General features: G+C 40.0%; 1 protein-coding gene across 9 annotated transcripts in view; it reads right to left on the bottom strand.

The window, feature by feature from the left end:
• The window catches only part of USP4 (ubiquitin specific peptidase 4), a 50,731-nt gene that overhangs the window by 12,128 nt on the left and 14,530 nt on the right, over positions 1 to 24,073 (bottom strand). For 3 of the 9 annotated variants that reach the window (XR_008233557.1, XM_052777766.1, XM_052777764.1), the window contains 7 exons: positions 17,029 to 17,172; positions 16,278 to 16,395; positions 13,333 to 13,506; positions 11,300 to 11,458; positions 8,793 to 9,017; positions 5,971 to 6,054; positions 5,115 to 5,209 (listed from right to left, as the gene is read on the bottom strand). Coding sequence is in view for 4 of the 9 variants with exons in the window: in XM_052777766.1 (XP_052633726.1) it covers positions 5,115 to 5,209; positions 5,971 to 6,054; positions 8,793 to 9,017; positions 11,300 to 11,458; positions 13,333 to 13,506; positions 16,278 to 16,395; positions 17,029 to 17,172 (999 nt within the window). In the remaining 5 variants the exon portion in view is untranslated. Of the gene's footprint in view, positions 1 to 5,114; positions 5,210 to 5,970; positions 6,055 to 8,792; positions 9,018 to 11,299; positions 11,459 to 13,332; positions 13,507 to 16,277; positions 16,396 to 17,028; positions 17,173 to 24,073 lie in introns of those variants that run through there. The other 6 variants (XM_052777765.1, XM_052777767.1, XR_008233558.1 and 3 more) reach the window with 5 other exon arrangements.

Here is a 24,073-nt window from a genome sequence, read left to right as displayed (position 1 = left end):
TAACACAACCTCGGTTTGTTTCTGCCAGTGGAAGGGAGGAGCACTTTTCAGGTGAGGAAACTGTTACACTGTTAAAAAGATGATTTAAACACTACCACCAGGCATTGAAGGGTACCGTCTTAAGTTTATCACAGCTTCTCTCGTAATTCTCTCAATGTGGCTATCGGGAAGGAACAAATGGAAAGACCTGCGAGCACATCCAAATTCAAAGACTAGGCAGCAAAATCCTTCAGGAAAACACCTCAAAAATCACTAGGACCCACTGAGCAGTCTGCAATTTTAAAATATAAGTTTGGGGAATGTACACGTGAGAAACCTATTTCTGAATATGCTGTACTGATGTAACGGTTCTGAATTGCTTACTTCTTTGCACTTTGTTTTCTAACCAGTGAAAGAAACTTTGCATCTAACTTCAATTACTCAAAACAAGTAATGAGATGTTCATGTGACAGTATGCCAACAGGGAATTCTTGCCACTGGACATTACCAGAACATAAGAACAGATGATCACTATATAAAAGGAATGGGATCAATAAAAAATGAATTAGGAAAGAGTTCAAGTAAATGAGACAGTATCATGCTAATTTAAATACAAGAGATGTTTTGATTCTAGAAAATATCTCTTATTTAAATACAAATGGTTAACTAAGGGTCCTCAGTCATATCCCAGGTTGTATATTATATGTCAACTTTAAAGACATCTAGGTTAACATTTAGTACCTAAGAACACACCCTGCAAAAGGTACCATAATTACCAGATATCCCTCTCCAGTTTGTTTTTCTCACCTGATAGCTGACATACCTCTCACTTAGCTTTGCTGCACTGTGAGCACAATATCCTGAAATGATGCAGTTTTCCTATTTGATTTGTAACGTAAGTAATGCTATTAAAAAACTCATCTTTTCTGTAACTTCTAATCTCCTAGAATAGAAGCTGATATGTTTTAGTCTTACTACACAAGATAATTAAGTGATTCAAACCAATCTTAGGAAAAATTATGTTTTCAAAACATGGTAGGCAAGCAGCTTCCAGAGGGTTTCTTCCTTGCTTATAAATTAATTGCTATCTTGTCAGCCCAACTTAACACTTTAGAAAGTCTTCTTAGAAGTTTATTTTGTGGCAATATCCAGAATAAATGTAGTGCAAATAAACTTTTGATGGGTTAGCATGATATATTGAATCTTTTTTAGGTTGTTATATATTTCAGTTGTGAATTTTGGGTGAAAATACGGTCACTGTGAAACATTACACAGTTATACTTTCTAATAAAAGGCAGCTGTTCCCCTTCATTAAGCAATACAAAGATAGTTTTCTTTCAGGAACAGAAGAGAGATACACTACTCAGTGTAACTAGTGATACACCCCACAACTACATCACCAGTCAGCACAAGGGGATCTTTTCCAAGCTGAACGTTTTGTGGACTATGCAGGCATACAGAGCCATCCTTCAAGTCATAAGAAGCAAGTCTTTTCCTGTCACTTCTCTAAAGAATTTGCCTTAATTTAAAAATAAAAGAACAAAATGCTTTTTAATCGGCACTCAAGTCTTCTTCATTGACTTTGGGGAAACAGAATGTTTCTCAACTCTACATTATTTCAATTACATATTTTTAGTTTCAAGTGGAAGCAAGTTTGTTCTTTAAAAGTGGAAGATTCTGAAAGACTTAAGATTTTTTTGCAATATTTTTTATTGCTCCATTTAATAAACAGCAAGATATTTGCCTGTAATCTAAGAAGGTAAGTAAATTGCTGGGATATCAGAAACTCCTGAAGTTACTGGCAGCAGCAGCAATCTGAACATAGGACCACCAGGTTGCCACATTCTTTAGCCATGCATCACACAGCATCTTCAGGAAGGCAGCAAGCCCTGATCTGACACATTGTTTTTGGTAACTTCTGCCAGAAATGTAACAGGCTGAAAAGCACTTGAGAAGTTTGTTTAATCCACCCCTGCCCCACTCTTGAGCCGCTTCCACGTGTATAACAGGACAGCTGTGTCCAGAGCGACACAGCACTCCAGGCCAGACAAGAGAACGGTTACTTTAACACTGCCCTGTATCCTGACCCAGGTTATCTTTTAGTTCCACAGTTGCACCAACCCAGCTAAGGTGCAGGAACGAATGCTGAGTGTTAGTCAACCAGCACTTAGGATAAGCATAAGATATGTTTTCACGCCAAAAATGTAAAAAGCAGGATACTTTAGGAACACTAAACCAGTTAGGCTAGAAGGAACAAGTTACGCAGAGAACACAGGAGGAGTGAAGAGGGCTGCTCCTGCTCTGGTTTTGGAGAAGAGGCCCACAAAGCAAGCACTGCAGTGCCTGGGTCCAGCCCCAAGGTGGGTCGCAGTGGTAGGTGCAAGTCAGAGCAGCATTTGCTTCTCATCAAAAAAAGCAAGCAGGCAACCCAAGAGAAGTCCCAGCACTGAAAGAAAACATACAAGGGCCAGCGTGACAGCTAAAAGTGCTGGGATGGGGTTCTGTGCAGGAGTCCTCTCTAGCAGGTATAGAATCATCCTTTCTGCAAGAAGCAGAAGGCAGAGATGCACCTCCATGGCTACAAGTACATTCCCCAATGGAAAACAAGTTTTGAAGCCAGCAGGACAAAAATATTCACATTACTTTGGAAGTTATGCACTTTTTTAGCAATGATGTACCAAGTCCAAACAGACCATATTACCCCTCCAAAAGCAACTCAGACAATTCTCACAGTCTTAAATGTTAAGATTTAGAAAGCCTGAAAAAACTTATAGAAGACAGTTTCAACTTACTGAAGAGTTTTAAGAGATCTCAAGGACTCCTTAGACCATGGGCTACATACAAAGAAAAATTAAAAACATTTCTTGTGAAGAAAAATTAAAAAAAAAAATCATAATTTCTTAGAAAGATATTAGAAACACATAACACATGGAGTAAAAAAAAAAAAAAAAAATAAAAAGCCTTCAGCATATCCCTAGTGTCGTCAGTTTGCAAGAGCCCAATAAACCAAAAACCTAACACAGCTAGTCTTAAATCCATCTGACTCCTTTCAGTGACAATTTTCAAAGTTTCTGCCAGTGCCACTACACTCTCACAGCCTGCTCACCTCAGGCTCTACAAGCAAGTAACAGCAAAAGGGTAAAAATTCCTAAAGAATCACTCAAACCCGCAGTTCAGAAGTCCCGAGTTGAAGACCCACCCTGATCACTCTCTCCTTGTACCAATCTTAACACAAAACTGATGTACTGTCAATTCCTCCTTTCACACCTGCTTCAGCAGATACAAGACTTTAACAGATGGAAACAGAGTGGAATTTAAGAACCTTCAGACTACTATTACCATTTCTTGAATGATTTCATTAAATCTTAGAACACCTAAGAACACACTTTTTATAACCAAAGTAAACAGATTGTCCACGACAAAAGTAATTATGCATTTACCTTTAAATAAGAAGTTTTGCTCTTTATGAACCAGTGTTTCTCTGTTGCATTTTTGAGACAAGACTCCCTTTCAATAAATTAATGCTGTTTGTTACCTGTAGGTTAGAATATTACTTTACATATATTTTTCCCGGCAGCATCACCCATTAAAGGGAGTTCCTGTGAGCAGCTTTCTCCTAATTCTTGCCCTGGTGCCTGGCTGCTTGCTCTTGCCCCACAGTGCTGAAAACAACTTAGAGGGTGTACATAGAAAAACAGGATTAGCAAAACTTCCTCCTTCTACCTCTCTTCTTCCTTGCAGGGTTATTTTTAACCCAGGTCAGTTCACTCACTCTGACTATGACTTACAGCATCACCTCATTTACAGTTGTGCCTGCACATAAAAGGAAGTGGTGATTGCAAAGGAAAATACACGTGGAGCTGCAGTTCAGCTAATGCTTCCCCCTGAGCAGACCCAATTCAGACATAGTTGTTTTCTGTGGAGGGATACGCAACATTATGCCTGTAGGAAAGTGGGGGGTTTTTTGTAATTACCATTGTAATATCACGCTGCTTGTTTTTTCAATGTTTTACTAGCTTTGGAGACAGACTTACTTACGATCTAACACTTTACAATACCCTCACAAAATGGATTTCACAGAAGCCAAATGTCCTTCCTAAGCATCCTAACTGGCCACACCTTTCGGTGCAACTGAAGAAAACAACACAACAAGAACTTTCAGAAAAACTCAGACATTACATCTCAGCAATTAGATCATGACAGATAGCATGACAGAATAGGACCAAGCAGCGTGTCACAGCATCCCACTCAGTGAAAGGTACACATTGCACCAGAGTATATTAATGCAGGACTTCACACTGGCGCAGCAATTTTACAGAAGCAACATCCTTGCACTGGAATATTCTCACGTGAGGAAGACTGGACTTATGATAAAGGGCTGGATTTGACCTCACAAGCCCCAGGTTCAGTTGCGAGCCTCAAAGTCCGTTTTGCACTTCATGTGCAATATTTTTCATTTTCTAGCTGCAATAGAGGAACATGACTTTTGCTTTCCTCACCAGATTTCACAGATGACTGGAGACACCTCATCCACCACATGTATGTAGAACGTCAAGCACAACCAAATCCTCACCTTCGCTGAAGTCCCTCACAACCACAGTTAAGATACAAATAGCGTAAGCACCAGTCAAGAATTTATCAAGAACCCCCAGTCATGGTTAGTTGGGTGCTATAACAACTATGATGGTTTTTGGAAAGGCAAAGTACAACAGCTTAGACTTCATGCTATCCTAATAAGAACTCCAAGGCTTTTGGCTGATTTGGAGCATAAGAACAGTAAGCTTGAGCTTGCCTAAAAATGCCAGTGAAAGCATAATTGTAATCCAGACATAGGTTATCATCTCTGAAATAGGCTTGTAGAAAGTTCCAAAACGCAGAACACAGACCAAACACAAAGTTCATCATTACCCAGGGCCACGACTTCCTTTGTGTTAGGAAAACACCTACTAAACACTGCACATGCTGATCTGCTGCTAGGAGAAGTGCTGTATTACTGCTAAGTCATGCAAAAGGTCTACAGGAAGGCTTAGGTTTTGAGAGCGGGGCGGGGGGGGGAATTCGGGTTTTATATCCTGAAACCAAAGTGAACGTTTTGTAGTATTCTTCGCATCATGGCATCTTCCCACTTTACTCACACAAAGATGTCGTCTTTTGGCATGATATGATTTAAACCTTCATCCATTTGGAAGATTTTGTGGAATCGATGATTATACACGTCTGTCACCACCATCTAGAACAGCAAGTGATATTTGCAAAAAGATTATAATAAAAGCTTACATAAATTTAGGCAAACTAACTTTAAATTCAAGCAACAGTTTATTCCTGTTTTCTCTTTATCAGAATTTTCAGCACACCAACATCAACGCTGTTTTCTATAACAGCACCCAGTAGCTAATCAGCTGTGTTTGTTAAGATGGATCAGAAAAACAAAGCAAGTAACACTGATTTTATAGAGGTACTGAGGAGATGCAATTCCAACAGCTGCAAGTCAGCCTGGTGGAAACAGCAGCACAGATCCCAAGATCAAAGTGGCAACAGGCTAGGATTTCAGGCACAGATCAGTCACATCTATAATTAACTGAAATCAATTTAAGTGCTACACTGGCATCCTGAGAATACCCCACCAACTAGAAAACCATTCCCTCTGGAAAAGCTCACCTGATCCCTTTGTTATTAAAAGGATATCCAAGAAGAGGTGGACCCAAAACAGACATAGAACATCTCTCAGTACTAAGAAACTACACTATCAGAAATGCTGGGGGTGGGGGCTAGCTTTCTGTCCCTTCGTCTACTGCAATGGAAGTATTAGAATAAACACAGATTGTTTCATGCATCTTTTTATTTTACAATCAAAGAACAGCATTCAAACTTGTTAGGGTTTTGTCACTATTTCATTAAGTTCAGCTTATCACCCATCTAAAAGCTAAGCCACCAAAATGCTTCAAGAAAAACAAACATTTATCAAAATTACTGTGCTGCATTTATCCTTACGTTTTCTGCAGGAACACCAGAGAGTTTGGAGAGTGATTCACACAGATCTGAGATGGCCCCCATCATTGGCACCACAACCCGGTACTAGAAACAAAGATAACATCATGCTTACACTAGGCAAAATAAACTCATGCAATGCAGCGAGCAAGAAAATGGAAATAAAACCTTTAATTTATAGGAGTTCTGCTGAAGTTAAGGTCACAGCCACACACTTCAAGGCCTTCTGTATCTCAGCTCTACTTTACAAAGCAGGGATTTGGAGGGAATGAAAGAGCCGTAAACAGTTGGCCTTCTGCTTTGATCAGGCTCAGCAGTAGTAAAACCCAGCAAAAAAAAAAAAAAAAAAAAATCACCAGACACAGCAGGTTGCTCAGAACATAAATGGCTGCTTCTTTATGTGATAAAAAACATCCTAGAGCCATTCTCCCCAGTGCCTCTGGAGGTCAAGTTAGAAGTCTTGACAGACAGGAAGGCAAACATTTGTGTGGATGGCATACAAGGATGGACCCTCCTGAGCAGATCAGACCACATGAACCTTCATTTGATGGGCAATGTCATCAATACAGGCTGTAGTTTACCTCTTTTAAGAGTTCTGTTCCAGACATGTCCTCAGACTGAAAGAAATCCCCAGAGCTCACCCAGAATAGGACACACCATGTATTACCCTGCACTGGGGCTGGCTGGGAGGGAGTTACTTTCCTTGTAGCACCCTGTATGGTGCACATTTTGGATTTGTGGCTAGAACAGTGTTGATAACACATTGATGTTTTGGTCACTGCTGAGCAGTGCTTGTGCAGCGTCAAGGCTTTCTCTTTGTCTCCGCTATGCTCCATCCGCAGGTAGGCTGGGGTGGGCAAGAAGTTGGAAGAGGACACAGCCAGGACAGCGGTCCTGAACTGCCCAAAGGGCTATTCCATACTATATATATATAATGTAATGCTCAGCAATAAAAATTGTGGTAGAGAAAGAAAGGGTGTTTTTGGCTTCCAAGGTTATTGCTCAGACAGTGGCTGGGCACCGGTCTGCTCGTGGGAAGTGGCAAGTGATTTCCTTCGCGTCATTTGTGTCATTGTCCCCATCTCCCCACTTTTCCTTCACTTATTAAACTATCTTTATCTCTACCCATGGGTTTTCTTGCTTTTGTTCTTTCTAGTCTCTCCTCACTCCTGCTGGGAAGAGGGCAGGGGGGAGTGAACAAGAGGCTGCGTGAGTGGTTGGCTGCTGGCCTGAGTCAATGCACCACTCACATTAGGCTACAAAAAGTATGAGGGGCACAGTCAAGAAACCTTCCACACTCCTCAGCAGAAGTATCTTGTAAGTCAGTGGGAATGCTCTGCCTCGGATGCTAAACATATGATAATCCATTGGTTCCACTTCCAGTGCTCTGAACACTTCCCTGAAGACAGATCTGTGAGCTTTTAACATGGCTAAGTGACATTCTGCAACCAGGAATGTGCATGGATGCAAGAATACGGGTGCACCAGAACACAGGCATTTACAGTTTGGTTTAACCTGGCATCCTTCCTCCATCAAGTAATCAGTACCGTATGTTTTAGAGAAGGATTCAAAGGCACTGTAGGTTACCGATAGGCACACACTCAGAGAGAATTACATGGAATGTACTTGCCTTGACTAAAAGGAGTTATGTATCAATATTCACCAGAATCTTCTCAGTTATACTATCCATCTGCATATTCCACTGTGGCTTTCAGTTCACTTTCTCTTAGCACAACCCACATGGCACAGACACAGTTCCTCCTTGTGTCACACACCAGAGGGGAGTAGTGGTGCACACCTCTGGCTTCCCAACTGGGAGATCACAAAATGCAATTGCTCACAAGGAGACTGAAGGTGGGATGCAGAACATGCACGTGGCCAGCTCATCTAAAAAAGCCCCAGGTAGCGGAAGTTCTGTTAATCTTGATTCTTTAAAGTAGAATTTATCCTTTCAGTCTCTATGCTACTGGTAACTTGTTTGTTTTCTCAATGAATCCTTTCTTTGTTCTTGCCCTTTATAAAGTTTTGGTGACAAGAACAAGTGTAGCTGTCCTTAATTTCATAGTTGTACAAAAAGCAGGATGAAAATTTATTGTGAATTCAGCATACATTCTTCTCCACTGTACCTACCACCCTCCTCAAACTAACAGTGTATATACAAAGCACAAGTTTTACCACCCACAGTTATAATCCACAGCACATGCAAATATTACCAAGCAGTGCCTCCAAAACTGCATCAGGACATCTAGTCACTCTGCTTGGGGCTCCCACATCTTGTGCTTCTCTTGACATGCATGGCAAGCACAAGGTTACTTTAGGTATGCGTGTGCCTATCCACAGGCCCATTTGAAAATAAAAGGGGGGGGGATTAAAAATCAGTCTATCTTAGAATTGAGCAAGCAATCAAGTAATTTTTCTTTTTTTTTTTTTCAAGAGGGATTGTTTTCCATTTCTGTTTGAAATTCAGAGGCTTTACCCATTTAGGTAAGTTTCACCTTTACATTTTCCAAGGTAACATGAGGTAAACATGCCAACCCAAACACATTACTGCTTTCAGGAAGCAATACATCCCGCACAGGTAATCTCATCACAGGAACAGGTAAGCCACTTCCAGCTGACCCATGACCCTAGTCTCACAAACCGAGATTTTACAAAGCCACTTGATTTCACGTGTTCAATTTCCAGTTTTTACATTAAAAAAACCATCTTACTTCACTCAAAGGTGGACTTCATCGTCCTTTGGATTATTTGAAAAGTCTCAACTTTAAAACCTAAGAGAAAGATTCAGATGACTTAAAGAAATTCGTGTCTTCAACATGCCTCACCTGGACAGGTCTGTGCTGTGGGTCTGCATATACCAGGGTAACTTCCATGAGACGATCTCTCCTCAAGGGCAGTGGAAGGGTTAAGTAACAGAAGGGATCAAAGGTCACAGAAACTTTGGAGCATTTGGGACAAACAAGGGTAGATTTGAAAAGACCATGAAAAATATCCACAATAATAGAATCATTCCTCAGCCTGTGATTCTCCCAGGCCTCTTTTGCCACCTCCTATAAAAAGAAAAAAAAATACATTAAAAGTTTTTTTTCTCGCAACCACTTCCATAGCATGGCAAGCACAGGAATCAAAGAAAACTCAGAAAATTGATACTGACAGGTAAATTTCACAGAAAGGGGGGGGTCTACCAGTGTGTCCAGCATAACACACTGGGATTTTTTCCTCAGTGAAACTAAGGCCTTGTGTCAAGTCAAATGTAATACTTCTGTTTTAGCTGAGTCACTTGGTCAGGTATTCTTTAGTGCACACAATGCCAGTAGCATGAATGGAGCCAAGGGGACAGTGACAGGGTTACACGCTGCTCTTCAGGACAGCAAGCTGCTAACAAGATACACTCCACTCTCCTCCATGAGGAATGGACTGCTGCCCCTGCTTTTGAAAGACAACTGCAGTTACAACTTCCGAGAAAAAAGTAGAGAATTTTTCCCTGGAAAATGATGGTCCACGTTTCACAAAAAAAGTATAAAAGGAGACAAATTACAGTCCCTTTAAGACTTTCACAATGCAACTTACAAACTCCTTACCTAAGGGCATCTGATAACTGGCATTTGTCTATTCATTGCAGTCAGAGGCTCTTCTTAGCATGAGACTTTCAGTTTACCGTACAATACCATACATTTTATATATATCTCAAGTGAAATAAGTGCCATAGATACACACACACTGCAACGTTACTGTCACTAAGGAGGATGCTGAGATGGGAACAGAGTAATAAGCTCCACCAACTGCAGTGATATGGATGCAAGGCAGAAACACATGTACATTTCCTATATCAGGGGGAGGGAAGTACCTAAATAAAAGGAAGGCATGCTGGGCATCCTTTCCATCCCACAATTATCAGCATTTCTTGGAGAAAAAAAAAGATTACATATACTACTTCTTGTGGTGTTGCCACATGCACTATATTATGCAAGAAAAGGCAAAAGACATGAAGTTATTGCCAGTTAACAGGAAGAACAACTAGTCACATACAACTCCCAAAAAATAATTACTGCATCTAGCTTTTAGAGGCTCCTAAAGCATTTTTCCACCTAATATATTTACTCTGGACCCCGCGTTTGTCTGTATGTTGCAGCTGTCTGTACTGTGACAAGAGGTAAAAGCCTGATCAGGAGAATGTGAGTTCACTTAGGTAAAGACATTTCACTATCACGTGTCTCATTTTAATGTGAGCATGGTGTTTGCCAACTTCAGAGGAACAAAGTGTCTGCAAGGGGCTCATGCATCAGTGTTGACTGGGAAACAGAGGATAGAGAAAAGGCAGGGAGAAAAATGAACAGAAGACACCTTTCTGGCCTCTGTCAGGAAAATGGTATAAGAGAATTACTTTTCTCTATTTAGGTAGAGTGGGTAACTGGAGCCCAAGGGTGTTTAAATTCAAATTTAATTTAAATACAATGTGAAGTTGCTTTAATATCAGTGTACCCATTTCCACGGCACCAGAAAGGAGAAAAATCAAGTTAAGCTTCTTAAGGAGATGAGGTAGTTCACCAAACACTAGGAATTCAAGATCCACGGCTGTACAAAGTCACTTATACCTTCGTTCTCTCCTTGTCTTGACCAGTGATTTCATGTACCCTGTTCAACCTGGTTTTAAATCTATCTCATGGATTACATTTGTCTAGAGGCCATGAGGGAGCACACATGAGAAGTCTGGCCTAAAAGCTCACTTCATTTGACACTCTGCTGTCTACCAGTGGCACACCAGAATGGCTGCTTACAACCCCATGCCCAGGGCACGTGTCCAGCCCCTTATTTGAGGGACACCCCGGCACCTCTGCATGACAATGCTTCTAGTCTCACCCAAGTCCACATGCAAGTATGATAGCCTGCACAGTAAGCACTCTCCTCAAACTGATGCTAAAAGCTGCTGCTCAATCTACCAGGAAGAAGAAGGTGGGCCTGAGTAGTCAAGGAGGAAAGGTTATGGTAGTAACTACAGCCTACTTTTAGACAGCTTTTATGTCACAAGATCAACCTCCTTCCTTTCCACTGCAGAACCACAACAGTATTGTATCATAACCACATCTTCCTGCATGCCAGTATAAGAACAGACATTCTGCTGTAAGGCAGAGCAACAGCAACATGCCACAAGGTGTCGTGAAGAGTCAGCCATGCCATAAAGCACGACAGGGTTCTCCCCTCCCAGGTACACTGCTTTGCAGGGAGAATGTTTGTGTGGCCTGTGAGCGGGAAGGCCAGGAAGTGTGACAAAAGCCAACTAAACTCCCTTGGAAGCGCTACCTGCCTTACCCTCAAGTAAAGGGCACCGTACCGAATCAGGTCTGCCATTGGCATCCTTCAGCTCCAAGTAGGGCTTCTTCTTTACTCTGTTCAAATCCTCATGCAAGCCATCTAGAAGAAAAGCCAAGAGTTCCTGCGAATCTTGCTGCTGGTATCCTGAAAACTGAGGAGCAAATCGGCCAACCTGCGTCTGAAACACAAAGGCAAGAGTCAGAGGGGGGTGAGCACCACCTATGTGTAAAAGACAGAAATAAAAACACTCACATCCTGGCTTTTGCAGCGATCAACTCCATGCTACCTTGTTAGCAGCAGACCACAGTGAACTGGATGCTAACGCAGCAAGAGTGCCAGAATAATTTTCCCAACTAGGTCTGCCCCCCGCCCCGGTGTTGAGAGGGAAGAATGCATTTAGCAGTGTGATGCTAGAAATCTAAGTTATCAGTATTAATTTAGGAACCTGCAAACAACCAGTACACAAAACCTACCTGCCTGATGAATTTTGTACTTTAATTTCTCTTTCAGAAACCTGCAGTTCCCACAATGCAGACTTGCTGTAAGGTAGCATCTTGAAGCAGGTGGACTGCAAGACTGAAAATGCCTGCAGAAGATACTTATGAACTAACAAAACTGGCTTAAAACTGAGATTGAAATCCTCGCCACAGTAATCTCTAGCTATTCTAAAAATTGTGATATGAAGCTAAGAAACGTAACAGCCTGAGTTAGCAAGAGCCAGAAAAAGCACACCCATATAACAGCCTGTTATTTCATAGCTGCTATCTCACAACACTGCCATTTAGTGTTCCTGCTTCTAAAAAAACAATGGAGAGGGGTCCCACAGGAAAACCAACAATTAGCTGAAGGAGTGGTCAGTCCTAGTGACCATCACTAGTTTTTCTCATAAACACAAAGAGTCCAACAGACTTGCAAAATTATGCTTAATACATTTTAACCACTCAGGATGACAACCGCAAAGGAGCCCAAACTGAAGGGCTGTTTACATTACAGAGATAGTTAACACTGTCACTAAATCAGCAACAATTGTTAGAAAAATCACAAGTGATACTGTACTAGGAAATAAAGAGTAATTCTTGTTCCAGTCTTAAACAAGAACAGCCCACATTAAGACACTTTTATTGATGTATCCTACAGATTCACATATTTCCTCTGAACAGAAGTGTACAGAACAACTTTAAAAGCAGTGGATAATGTGTCAGCAACTCCAAGTCACAGAAATTAAACTTGTTGTTGTTTCAGAACTACCTATGACTCTACAGAGGACAGATTTCTGTAGTCCATGAGACTTTTGCTCCAGGTCTCAAAAGCATATACCCTCAACTTCAAGACTATATACCATGCAAAAGCTAAACAGCAACAGGATGCACATTTACATTAGTATCAGGTCATCGCTCATTTCATGTATTTGGGATGTTATTCTTCCTCAGCATACTGAGATTGCACTACAGAAGTAAACTCTTAGTGTTCCCTGGATGCTTTAATTACGTTGTTCTGCACTGGAGCATCTTTGCAATATATTTAAAACAAAAGACATAGTTACAATTTTTCAAGGGGTTCATATACAACTGCTACATTGCAGTACTTCAGCTGAAAGCAGCTCTTCACACTGAAGCACTGGCAACATGACATCAATAGATAACGTTATAGACAAGGGGATGCATTTGCTCTCCACTTTATAATTTCATTTTTTAAATTTATAACTTGCACGCCTTTTCTCACTGATTAAAGTTCACGGCTGGAAATTCACATGACCTTGCCTAGTTTTGTAGCGAAGATCATATTGATGCATCTGTAAACAGCTCTCAGGCTGGAAGGTCATTTACTAAGTAAGGCATTGAACATTAAAGAGCAGTAACCAATTCTGGGGTATGACACTACTCACTGGCAAGTTCCTCCCTGTACCCTGAAAAGCATTTACACAAAACGTGAAACAACCCTGAAGCAATTCTCTCATTACTGCTTTCATAACACCAAAATATGTGGAAGGCATATTAGCTTTCACTGTTTCTTCTGTCAAAGAGCTACGCTACAAGAACATAGAGTACTTACTTTAAACATACGTGGGGCCACATGAGACTGTCTCCCAGACCAAATCTGTTTAATAAGCTCTGCATAGGCTTCTGCAATTTCTCCCCTCATCCCCAGTGGATTGTTCTGATTTATTTCAGCTTCATATTTATCTTCCAAGAAATAGTCAGTCAGAGGAGGGGTATTGCTCAGACACTGAAAAAGCATTAATAAAATTAATTTACTGCACAGGACAATAAATCTGTGCAACAATGAAATAACAAACCCAGCTTTCACATCAGAACATGTACTAAGCTATTAACAAACCTGTGAGACTGAATTTGAGTACATATTTAATTAAAAAAAAAAAAAAATCTATTGGGAAGGCAGGACACTGTAACCATTGCAACTCAAAAGCATGGTTGAAATCAACAAGAAATACCACCAAATAAGCATTCAAAAGACCACCAGCTCATTTCTGAAACATGGTTTCTCTTTGCAGATGCCACACTGACTTCCCTCCTATACAATGTATTTGCCCACAAGTGTAAGTCACCCCTCTGGAGCAGTTTCTACTGCTCTTAACTTTCTCTTAAGCCTTATCTTAAGGCGTAAGGCTCACTGGTCTGCAGCTCCTTGGTTCTTCAGAAATTTCTTTAAAACTGACATCGCATTTGTCACCTTCCATTCCTTTGGTGCAGAATAATTTTAAGCATTGATTTAAAGTTACTGTATTTAATAGTTCAGCAAAGCAAAGAGCAAGCAACCTTATGAAAAAAAAAAAAACAACCCAGACTTCTGGAAGATATCTGCTCTTGGCATTATGTCCCCCCACATTTTGTTAATTTGTTCTGTAACTTCCACTGATGCTTCAATTTGAGTAGAGTCTCTTGGTGTAATGCTGAAGTCTGACACAAAACCAAGCCTGCAAGTGTCAGAAGAGTAAAGTTTACAATCACAGTCCTGCCAATACTCACCAAATCCTATAATTAATGTACATTGTACCTGTTTTTCCACACATTACTGAGGTGGTAGGCTAGGCTACCTTACTGATGTATTACACAGAAATCTGCACAGAACATGTCAGGAAGGTCTTTAGAGATGTCACCTTAATATTCTCAAGTCTACATCCCATATCCACTCTCTAACCTTGAAATCCTAATATAAACAACTGTGAGAATAAGAGAGGTCCTTGTTCATCCTTGAGGTGAAACACAAACTATACTTTGTCCTCCGAAGAATGACAAGCCATTAAAAAAATCCCCATCAAAAAGTTAACAAACTTTAAAGGCAGGAAGCATACTACTCCATATCTACTCTCCTATTTACATACTTATCATCAGTGTATCATGGTGATGATGTAATAAATATATCCTGGGGAATCACCGTAAACCTCAGGACACAAGTAAAACTAGCACAGACAGTAGTTTCCCTAATTCAATAAAAGAATCAAAGCTTACAGCAATAAGTGACACTCAGAAGACTTAGATATGTGAACAAAGAGAGCCAAGTCTGAGATTATGATCAAAACTACTAGGACATCAAGGCACTGTGATAGCAATAAAATATTAAACAGGGCTCTTTCTGAATGCCTGAAATTTCAGGACCCATAGCAGGTGCCTGCACAGAGCTTCATGAACTAGGTGTAGGTACACAGATCTCCCAGCACAGTTACACATGGCAATCTGGAGAGAGTCAGGAAAGCGTAGTCCTGCCTTTTAGCCAACCCCATTTTCACTGCCTTGATGTGTACCTTGTGGAATTTATTTCCCATCAAATTTTTCCAGTTCCAGTGCCCAGATGTTAGTGTCTTTCTCCAGGCAAATTACATTAAAGTGCTTACAGACTGCTATTGTTTGACCAGTCTCTCACTGGAACACTGTTACTGACAAAATTCCAAGAATTTCCAAAAACTAAGGCAGAAATCTGCATTTGAAAGACTGATGTCTAGAAAATTAAAGCCTAATGGAAAATACAAGAAAGAAAGAAATTGGTCTTTAACATGACTAGTTTGCATGCAAAATCAAGATTGAAATGTGTTTAGATTAAGTTACTTTGATAATCAAAATGAATTTTAAAAGTTGTCTCTTAGCTGTAAAGTTCAAGAAAACATAATGTGGTTTAAGGTTACCATGATACAACTGAAAATAAAGCCCTGTCGAACAAAAAAAGTGAGGCAGTCCAAGTTTATTGTGGTATCCTGAATACCACATGCATAATGCATTATAGTTATTTTAAGACCTCTTCTAGCTTTCAAAGCTACCACAGAGTGACAGAAGTCATTATGTAGCACTCGTGCCACACTAGAAGTTTGCCCATTGCTTAAATCAAAGTTGATATGTTGGCTCATATTTTGTTTTAATTCCTTAGCAAACAACTATCCCTAACAAGCTTCTGCATTTTTTTAAATTAACCAAATAAACTGAATCTCTTAAGTTAAATAAGTATACCAATAATTATTAGCTTTGCATAACCATTACAACCTTACCACTCCACACAATCACCCTGAACCCTTCCTACGGCTTTTCACACTCTTAATTTTTCAAGAGTCTTTAAACAGGGACCCCAGAACTGTGTGCAGTGCCCTGCTCATGTAGCTAATGCTGCACATACAAGTTAAAACATCCTCCACGTCAGCCCATTCTTGCCAGAGCAAAGCATTAGGACCTTACATTACAGCTAGGCATCTGTTCAGTACAATTTCCCCATAGCCTTTTCAGAAGGTATTTCGGATCCAGCCCTTCATATCGTACTATGTTTTATAGTACTAACATGCTACACGTAAGCCAAACTAAATATGAACTGATCGTTTTGGTTTGGTTGGGGTTTTTTTGGTTGTTGTTTTTGTTGTTGTTTTTTTCATTCCAGGTGCAGTCTCCTCATTGAATCACATTAAAACATGCTTTTCTTTCCACAGATTTTAATCCACAATCTCTGCGAGACTGTTCTTTTGCTTAATTCTAAAGAGGGTTCTTTCCAATTCTTACCTGTAATGCAGAATTCATGAAGCAGGTATTTCCAAGGTTACTGAGTCCACAGAGTCCAGGCTGTGACAGGGAAGCACTGTCCCTGCAGTTGTAAGAGTTACAGACAAATCCAGAACCTCTGGAAGAAAGACAACACAGTGAACCCCACAATGAGTTTACCAATTCTCAATGCTGTTTAAGAATCACATTAAGTAAGAGTCAAAAAAATGTTTAATGAAATTGTTTAACCAGCCTACATGTTTCTGCTGCTTCATAGTGGCTAACATTGAATACCAGGAATGTGAAGTATATGTGCTAATTTTGGAAACGTTAATTGTTACACAGTCTATTATTAATTTATGGCTCATAACACATTAATTTCCTTTGTCTACAGGTACACAGCACACTATCCTAATGCAGCAAGAGTCTGTATAAATCTATATGATATATTGTAAGAGCTAGTAAGAAAATTATGATCTCTACCTGGAAAGGCTTCTATCACACTGGCAGATGGAGAAAGAAAATAATCCCTTCCCTCATACCCCCAATCCCATCAAAATCAGCCAATGCCCTAGTAGTTAGTAAGCTCTGGAACATGCGCTACTTTTGCAAGTGAGCAAGGAACAGCAGAACATAGTGGTTTCAAAAGCAAAGTTTGATAAACAGGTACACAAGAGTAGCAGAACTCCTCCTTTTCTATACAGGCAAGGATGCACAGGAGTATTCATTCACATGAAGGACGAAGAAACAAAAAGAACATTCCTGCTCTTACCCCCTGCCCAGGTGGGAGCTGTTCAGTCCATAGGAGTTACTGCTATCACCGTTAGTAATGACAGAAGTGGCAGACACTGAGGAATAAGAACTTGCTGATGATTTTGAAGAGGTAGTAAAGTTTCTGCTAGTTGCAGTACTTGATCTGGGAGAAAGGAAAAAGAAGTAGAAACAGTGCTACTACTTTTTTCACCCCCGCCCCCACCTCCCGCAAAACTCCAAGGACTTGCCACATTACAGTCATTTCCCTCACACAGAATTTACTGTTTTGATCTGTGTGATCACACTTCCAAACACCTCTCTGGAACAGAAACCTCAAACAAAAGCATCAGAAGCAGGAGTAACAATTCTTGCTTAGAGCAAAATCTAGGTCCCAGACTGAAATAAGTAGGCAATTCAGATGGCATGAGTGATAGGGAAGCAAGCTTTAAGTTTATGAGTAAACCACCTTGAAACAAGCAAGCAAAAAAATCCCTATCTTAAGACCACAAAACACTTGCCCCACATTAAAAGTGGCAAAGTCAGTCCTTCCCTACTTCCCTATCCAAATCACCCACTCAAACAGAACGTTAATTAGTAAGAAGATAACCAGGGTGGGCACAAAACAGTTTGCTACTGAGCCTAGTTAATACAACTACATTGCCTGGAGGCAAGACACACACTGCTATGTACATACATGCTTGGAGGTGAGACACACTGCTATGTACATGCAACACGCATAGCAATCCTCAGCATTTTGAAACTGGAGATATTGAAATGGATGAAAAAAGTTCATAAGCCTGAAGTCTATCTGGTTGTGAATCCCAGGCTATTCCACACTACTACTCTCCTGGTCCAGAAAGGAACCAGAACACAATGTTACAAGACCAACAAGGCACTAAAATTCAACAATGTTCTGTCATAGACAGCTTTGGCTCCATAAAAAAAAAGCAAATCCAGAAGATAGTACTACATAAATAAAGAAACTATTTTGATACTAATTAATTTCTCTATAGCAAGAGCCAACTCTTTCCCCAAATAAACATGCAAAACTAAATGCAAAAAGGCACAGGACACCAAGAGCCACACAACAGTGGCTAATACACCCAAAGCACAGCAAAGCACCAGCAGAGGACAGTGCCCTCAAACTTTAGCTTGTTCTTGTGTATCTTTTAATGTGGCTCTGATTCTCAAATGATACAAACTAAAAATGCATATTCATAGCTCAGATGCTACTAAGAAAACAGTCTTGGCAAACCTCTGTGGAGCAAGAACTAAAAGTCAAAGAACAAGCCATAATGGCCAAGAGGAGGCAGAACAGTTGGACAGCCTTACCAGTTTGGAAATATAATAGCAGCAAAATAAATACAGAAGGAAACAAGTTAAAACAGGAGCTTCCAGATGAAAACACAAACCCCAAACACAGTCTAAATCTGAAGCATAAAAAAAAAAAAAACCCAAAAAACCCACACCAGCCAGCACAACCAAAAAGTATACCGGAAAGTATACCAGCAAGAATGAGCAGATCTACCAAAATAACTAAGACAACCGTTTCTGGGACAATACACAACCTTCTGGTCATTACATGTTGGAGATAAAACTTCTCAAGACTATCTAGACACAAAGATAAGATCAATGAGAGAACAAGAGGGTCTAGACTATAACAACAATTATCAGATTCATGCTCCACATGTGGGAGTTTCAAGGCTCAAGAATAAAATAATTAAGCTAACAATAGGCTGTAAATCCATTAAGAACACGTTTTAAAAGTCTGAAGTAGAAGTGAAGTATCTAGAAGCAAAGAAGGGCAATCTAGAAAATGCTAGACTTGAAAATGTAGCATCTCTGCTTGACATGTTTGACCCCAGCAAGAGAACAGAATAAGACACTTGGAAAATAATATGAAGAAAATCTAACGGAGAAAAGAAAACGAAGATGACCTCTTAAGAGATTTCAAAATTTCCAATAGAAGCATAGAGGCAGTGCATAATCAAGAGTCAGATGGCAACTGAAGAGTTCCAAGAAGTACTTCAATAGTATCCTACACACACAGAAAAAAGCTAAGAACTATGAGGGAAGACAAAAAATGGATCAGAAATCAAAGATAACAGACAAGTCACAGAGTGGGAAAAGGTCTACCTACAAAGTCACCAAGGATCTTGAGTGAATTGCTGTTAGAAAATTGGGAAGGATCATGTAAGAAGTAAAACAACAAAAGAGAGGCCAACAGCTTTTGAAGTGTGGAGAAAAAAAAAAAAAAACAAACCAGAAATCAAATACACTTGGGAAGATAAAAATGCTAAGCACTCTTATATTTTACAAGTTACTCATCTATCTGTAATAACTGAAGAAAGATTTAGGATTTACTAAGCACAGCTGCTCCCCCTCATTTCACAAGATGGTCACAAAGGTAGCTATGATTCCAGATGAAAGGCACAGATAGCAGCTAAGAACAATGTTTTACTCTGAAAGCCTCCCATTTTAAGCCCAGGAAGCTACTGTTAACGACCCCACAATCCTGTAAGCTCTCAAGCAGACTGCCTCATTTGCACACAGAGGTGACAACAGAAGTCCTGGATGCCATGCATTTATCCCCAGTGCCCCAAAAAGCATTTCTGTGGAACATGCAGACTTTGACCAGTCAAAGCCACTGCCATCTCTCATGGTACATAACTTCTGCTCCCTTGGAAATGGAGGCCCCAACACCTTGCTCTGAAGTAGAAGATAAACATTATTTCTTCTTTGAAGTTTGTGAGTTAGAACCTTCTAAAATGTTCTGGGCTACTCAGTGGGTTACCACTGAAACTACTCTCAGTTTGCTTAGTTTTCTCTTTGTAGGCATAACAGAGACTGGACTGGAAGGTGCTGAGCTTCTGCAGCTTCCCTTTGATCACCACTGCAATGTTTCTGACAAGGATAAACACATTCAGTTACATTTCATCAACAAAATCTATACAGGAGTAAACTATAGCAAAGACAGACTTCATCTAACCATGCAACAGTTCAGGGATTTGAGAAAATAATTTCACAGGTTTGAGGATAAGACTGCGTGGTATGACTGCTGAATCAGCCCTCCTGCTTAAGCACAATTTGAGTCTCTCAAGATAACTCCTGTCTGAGCTAAAATGTCTTCTAGAAAAATCTACCATCGTAGTTTCACAGTGGCCAGCAACAGGCAATCCAGCAGACCACAGATAAACTGTTCCAATGACCAATAACCCTTACAGTCAGAAGAAACTTGCATTTCATTTGCTGTATGAGTATCTAGCTTCATCATCTGGACATTGGTTTGTGCTCATCTCCATCTGCTGCCTGTAGAGTTCCTTCTTCAATTTCCATTTGTCGTATCCCACAGAAGCTTTTATGTGTTAAAATCAACTTTTAGATTTTTCACTGATATACTTTAACTTCTCAGTCTTCTAGCATAAAAATTATTTGCTAATTATTCAACAATTCACTTGGCTCCTTCTGAAACCCCTCTCATTAGTCTACTTTTCATATCTGTTGACAACCTCACAGGACATCATCATTCCACATGCAGTTTTATCAGTGTTCCAGTTATCAAAAAAGTCTTCTGATGCACACTCGGCGTTTCCCTACTGAACCACTGAGGTTTTTTGTTTGGTTTTGCCTCAAGGCTGCTACAGGAGCTCACATTCAGGAGACTGAACCAGCACTAGAACCACATTCCCACAGGGTCCAGCATGTTATTTCGGTCTCATGTTCTTCATTCCCACGTACACAACTTCATGCTTCATAATACTGATGCACATTGGCCCCCGTCTGCCAATTAAAGACAGCCGTTTCACATCTTGCCATGCAACATTTCAAAAACCCACACAAATGGCAACTGAGGAGAAATCTGGAGACTAGCAGCATAAAGAAGACCAAGTCAGATTAATCTAGTACAGAAACTGTGAGGCCATATGGTTGGTAAGTAGAAAAACTGCTAAGCTGAAGGGCTTGAAAAAAATATTGTAAAAAGCTTTCAAGTGGTTGGAAGACAGAGATGGGAAAAGTATTTCAATTCAGTTGAGGCTACCTTCACAGCATACAATAGAGTTAGTCCTCCTCCTTTAAACTACCAATATAAAAAAAAAAAACAACCCACCATTAAAAATACTGTGACAAGAAGTTTTTGTCAAAGCAGGAAAAGCTAGAACTTAAAATTTAATTGGCAAAGCAGAAGCCATAATGGATTTTCATTTAGAGACTTCTTACATGCAAAAGCCTCCTTATGTACTCAATGCTACTCTGAAAGCATGGCATCTGCTGCAAACTCAAGCACTTGAAAGTCACGTAATAAAGGTTTGCCCACAAAATATTTAGCGTGATTGCTGAAGGGGTCCTCTGAAATCATCAGCACACAAGGAGCTGCGGGACGGAGATCAGTTTTAAATATGAAAGGGCATTTAATTATAGCATTATGTACCTACAAAATACATTATCAACCACCAAGGTCTTAAAATTGTACAGTAATTTCTGGTATGTGATATCACTGAATGTTGTATCAGGTTGAACAGATGCCTAAATCAAGACAGAGTAGTTGAGAAAAGCCATGTGTTACAAGATGGGTGAACTAAGCAACAACTCAACATTTTTACTGAGGAGAGTACCGGGGGGAGGAGGGAAAGGTCCATCAAGTATACAGTGCCATCAGTAAACAGAAGAGCAGGAAGAAGAAATAGCAAGAAAATTCTAGCAGCAACCAAAGAACCAGAAGGTATTTTCCTGCTGCATATTGCAAAGGGAAGCAGACAGCTACAAGGCACATGCTAAATACAACTTCACTCCTGTTTTCAAATGCAATACCTGACGGAAAAGGTGCTGTTTTTATAGATCTGACACAATTTCTTGTTCGTTTGTGCTAAGAAAATGATACTCAGGATAAAAAAAAAAAAGTGTGCTAGGACTGAGCTGGAACTCTGTTAGCTCAGGATTTTATTTTGGGAGTCTCATAAGTAACAATTAAAGACGACCAAGTTCCACACAGCCATTGATATAATCTCCCTTCAGAAACAAAGTATGCCTCCACTTCTGAAATTCCTGAATAAATATAATCTATTCCCTCTTCTGAAATCTTGTCTAGTAGCAAGAGCAGTTTCCAACTACAAGAAAGTATTTTATTCCATAGGGAGCAGCAAACTAACAAACAGCAGTGGCCAGGCATACTCTGAATATACCACCCAAGGACTGCTGTGGAGTTTAAGAGCATTTTTTTCTTTAAAACGTCAGCCAGCTTGATGGCTGGGGAAATCCACAGAAGGCTGCCAAACATGTGGAAAAGCGGTTTCCCCTGGTAGGAGCCAGTGCCTCTGACAAGCAGCAAATGGTGGGGAAAAATCCTTATGACAGGGAACCCATCCACCCCACTGTCACCTTGTGCACACATATTCTGCGAGTAGGGAATGACATGAACGCCCAGCTTTCCGAGGCCTCTTTTAGTACATAGGCAGCTATGAGGATGCTCGCCGTTCCTCTACCAACAGCAGAGAGCTCTACGTCGCATTTGGTTTATGCCATCAAAACTCTAAGTAAAAACTTTCTCAGGAGCTTTCAGTATTAAAGTGATGCAGCCCAAAGAAAGATCTTCAAATATAAAGTTCCCCATGGTCTTGGCTAAACAGTATTTTCTCCAGCTGAGAAAGAGAGTATTGGAGCAAAATGTTTGCCTGAGATAGGATTAAAATTTGGGAGTTATTCAACTCTCTTCCATACCAAACCTCAGCACAGAGCATTCACAGGTCCTGCTGACACTAGATGTACCCACAACCCTAATTCTTCAGAACTTCAAAATATAAGTTTATTTAGAAAGCATAACAGCTTATCAACATTACAGACTTGCTTAGCCTCACAAAAGAGCAGAACAGGTTTTCAAGGTGATAGTCTCACTTATCCTTCTTAGCCATGCTGTTAATGCAACTTCCAACTCACTTCTGGTATCACCTTTGGCTTCCAAAAAGCATCAGTTGTTTCCTACAGACAAGAACCTCCTTTACTACAGAATCACCCTCTGTAACATTAATACAGTGTAACCTACCCACCCTGAAAACATCATCAGTGAACAGGGTAAGACACTCATACTCTTCTGGGCTGGGAACTCTGGATCTTGCCTCCTCCTTCCTCTCTCACCAGTTCTGTCTAGTTCAATTGCTCACAATCACCCACAGATTTTATACATATAAACAGTCCCTATGGCTTTGTACTAAACTCATTAATCTGGAGTCTTAAACATGTAATACTGATTTAATGCAACAAGGTATATGCACACACCCCCCCATGGAAAGACAAGCCATGTCCCAAATCATTAATGGGATTTGAACCCTACACTTAAGGTTAGCGAGTCTTTTACCAGCTCACAGAAACAATTAAAATGCTGGCAACGTTTCATTGCAGTACAGACATCTAATGTTTCCAGAACAAAAGGAAAAAAAAAAATATTTTAAAGATCAACTGAGAACACACTCTAAGTCACAGGGTACACTTTCACTTGAGGTTTGTCTGCTGAGATATCTGACAAATGAAAGAACGTGGTTAAACAAGCAGCTAATTTTTTTCATTATATAGAAAAGCTTTATTAATGATTTTATTTACTAAATTATTGCTCTCCAAGGGAAAATAATCCATGCTGCTCCAAGATTAACTTCTGTAAAAGACTCAACCTGAGATTAGTAAGAAATCTTTGCACTGTGCTTTCCTAGATTTCAACTTCAGAGGGAGGTGGAATTTAGACAGTGTATTCAAAACTAAATGAAATATGAAACTACCCTTAATAAAAGAATGTCTTGAAAAAAAATTTAAGGATTCTCAATAAAACAAACATCAAATAAGTTACAAACTACAGAGTATTAAGTATTTATGCATTTATATGAAGATATGCTAAAAAAGGGAAGGAAGCCAAATAAAATTCAGAACTGATTATGACTGACATGAAAAGAAAGCACAGAGCAATTATAAATGCATTACTATGGAGCAATGCCAATGATTCAAGAAAAAGAAGTTAAATTTAGCTTACTCACTAAGAACCTATTATGTAACCACAAAAAAACCAGAGCATCACTCTCTTT

The sequence above is a fragment of the Harpia harpyja genome, chromosome Z (genome assembly GCF_026419915.1).
Source record: "Harpia harpyja isolate bHarHar1 chromosome Z, bHarHar1 primary haplotype, whole genome shotgun sequence".
Lineage (NCBI taxonomy): Eukaryota > Metazoa > Chordata > Aves > Accipitriformes > Accipitridae > Harpia > Harpia harpyja.
Note: the sequence above shows the minus strand (reverse complement) of the source record. Positions and strands in the feature narration are given on the sequence as shown.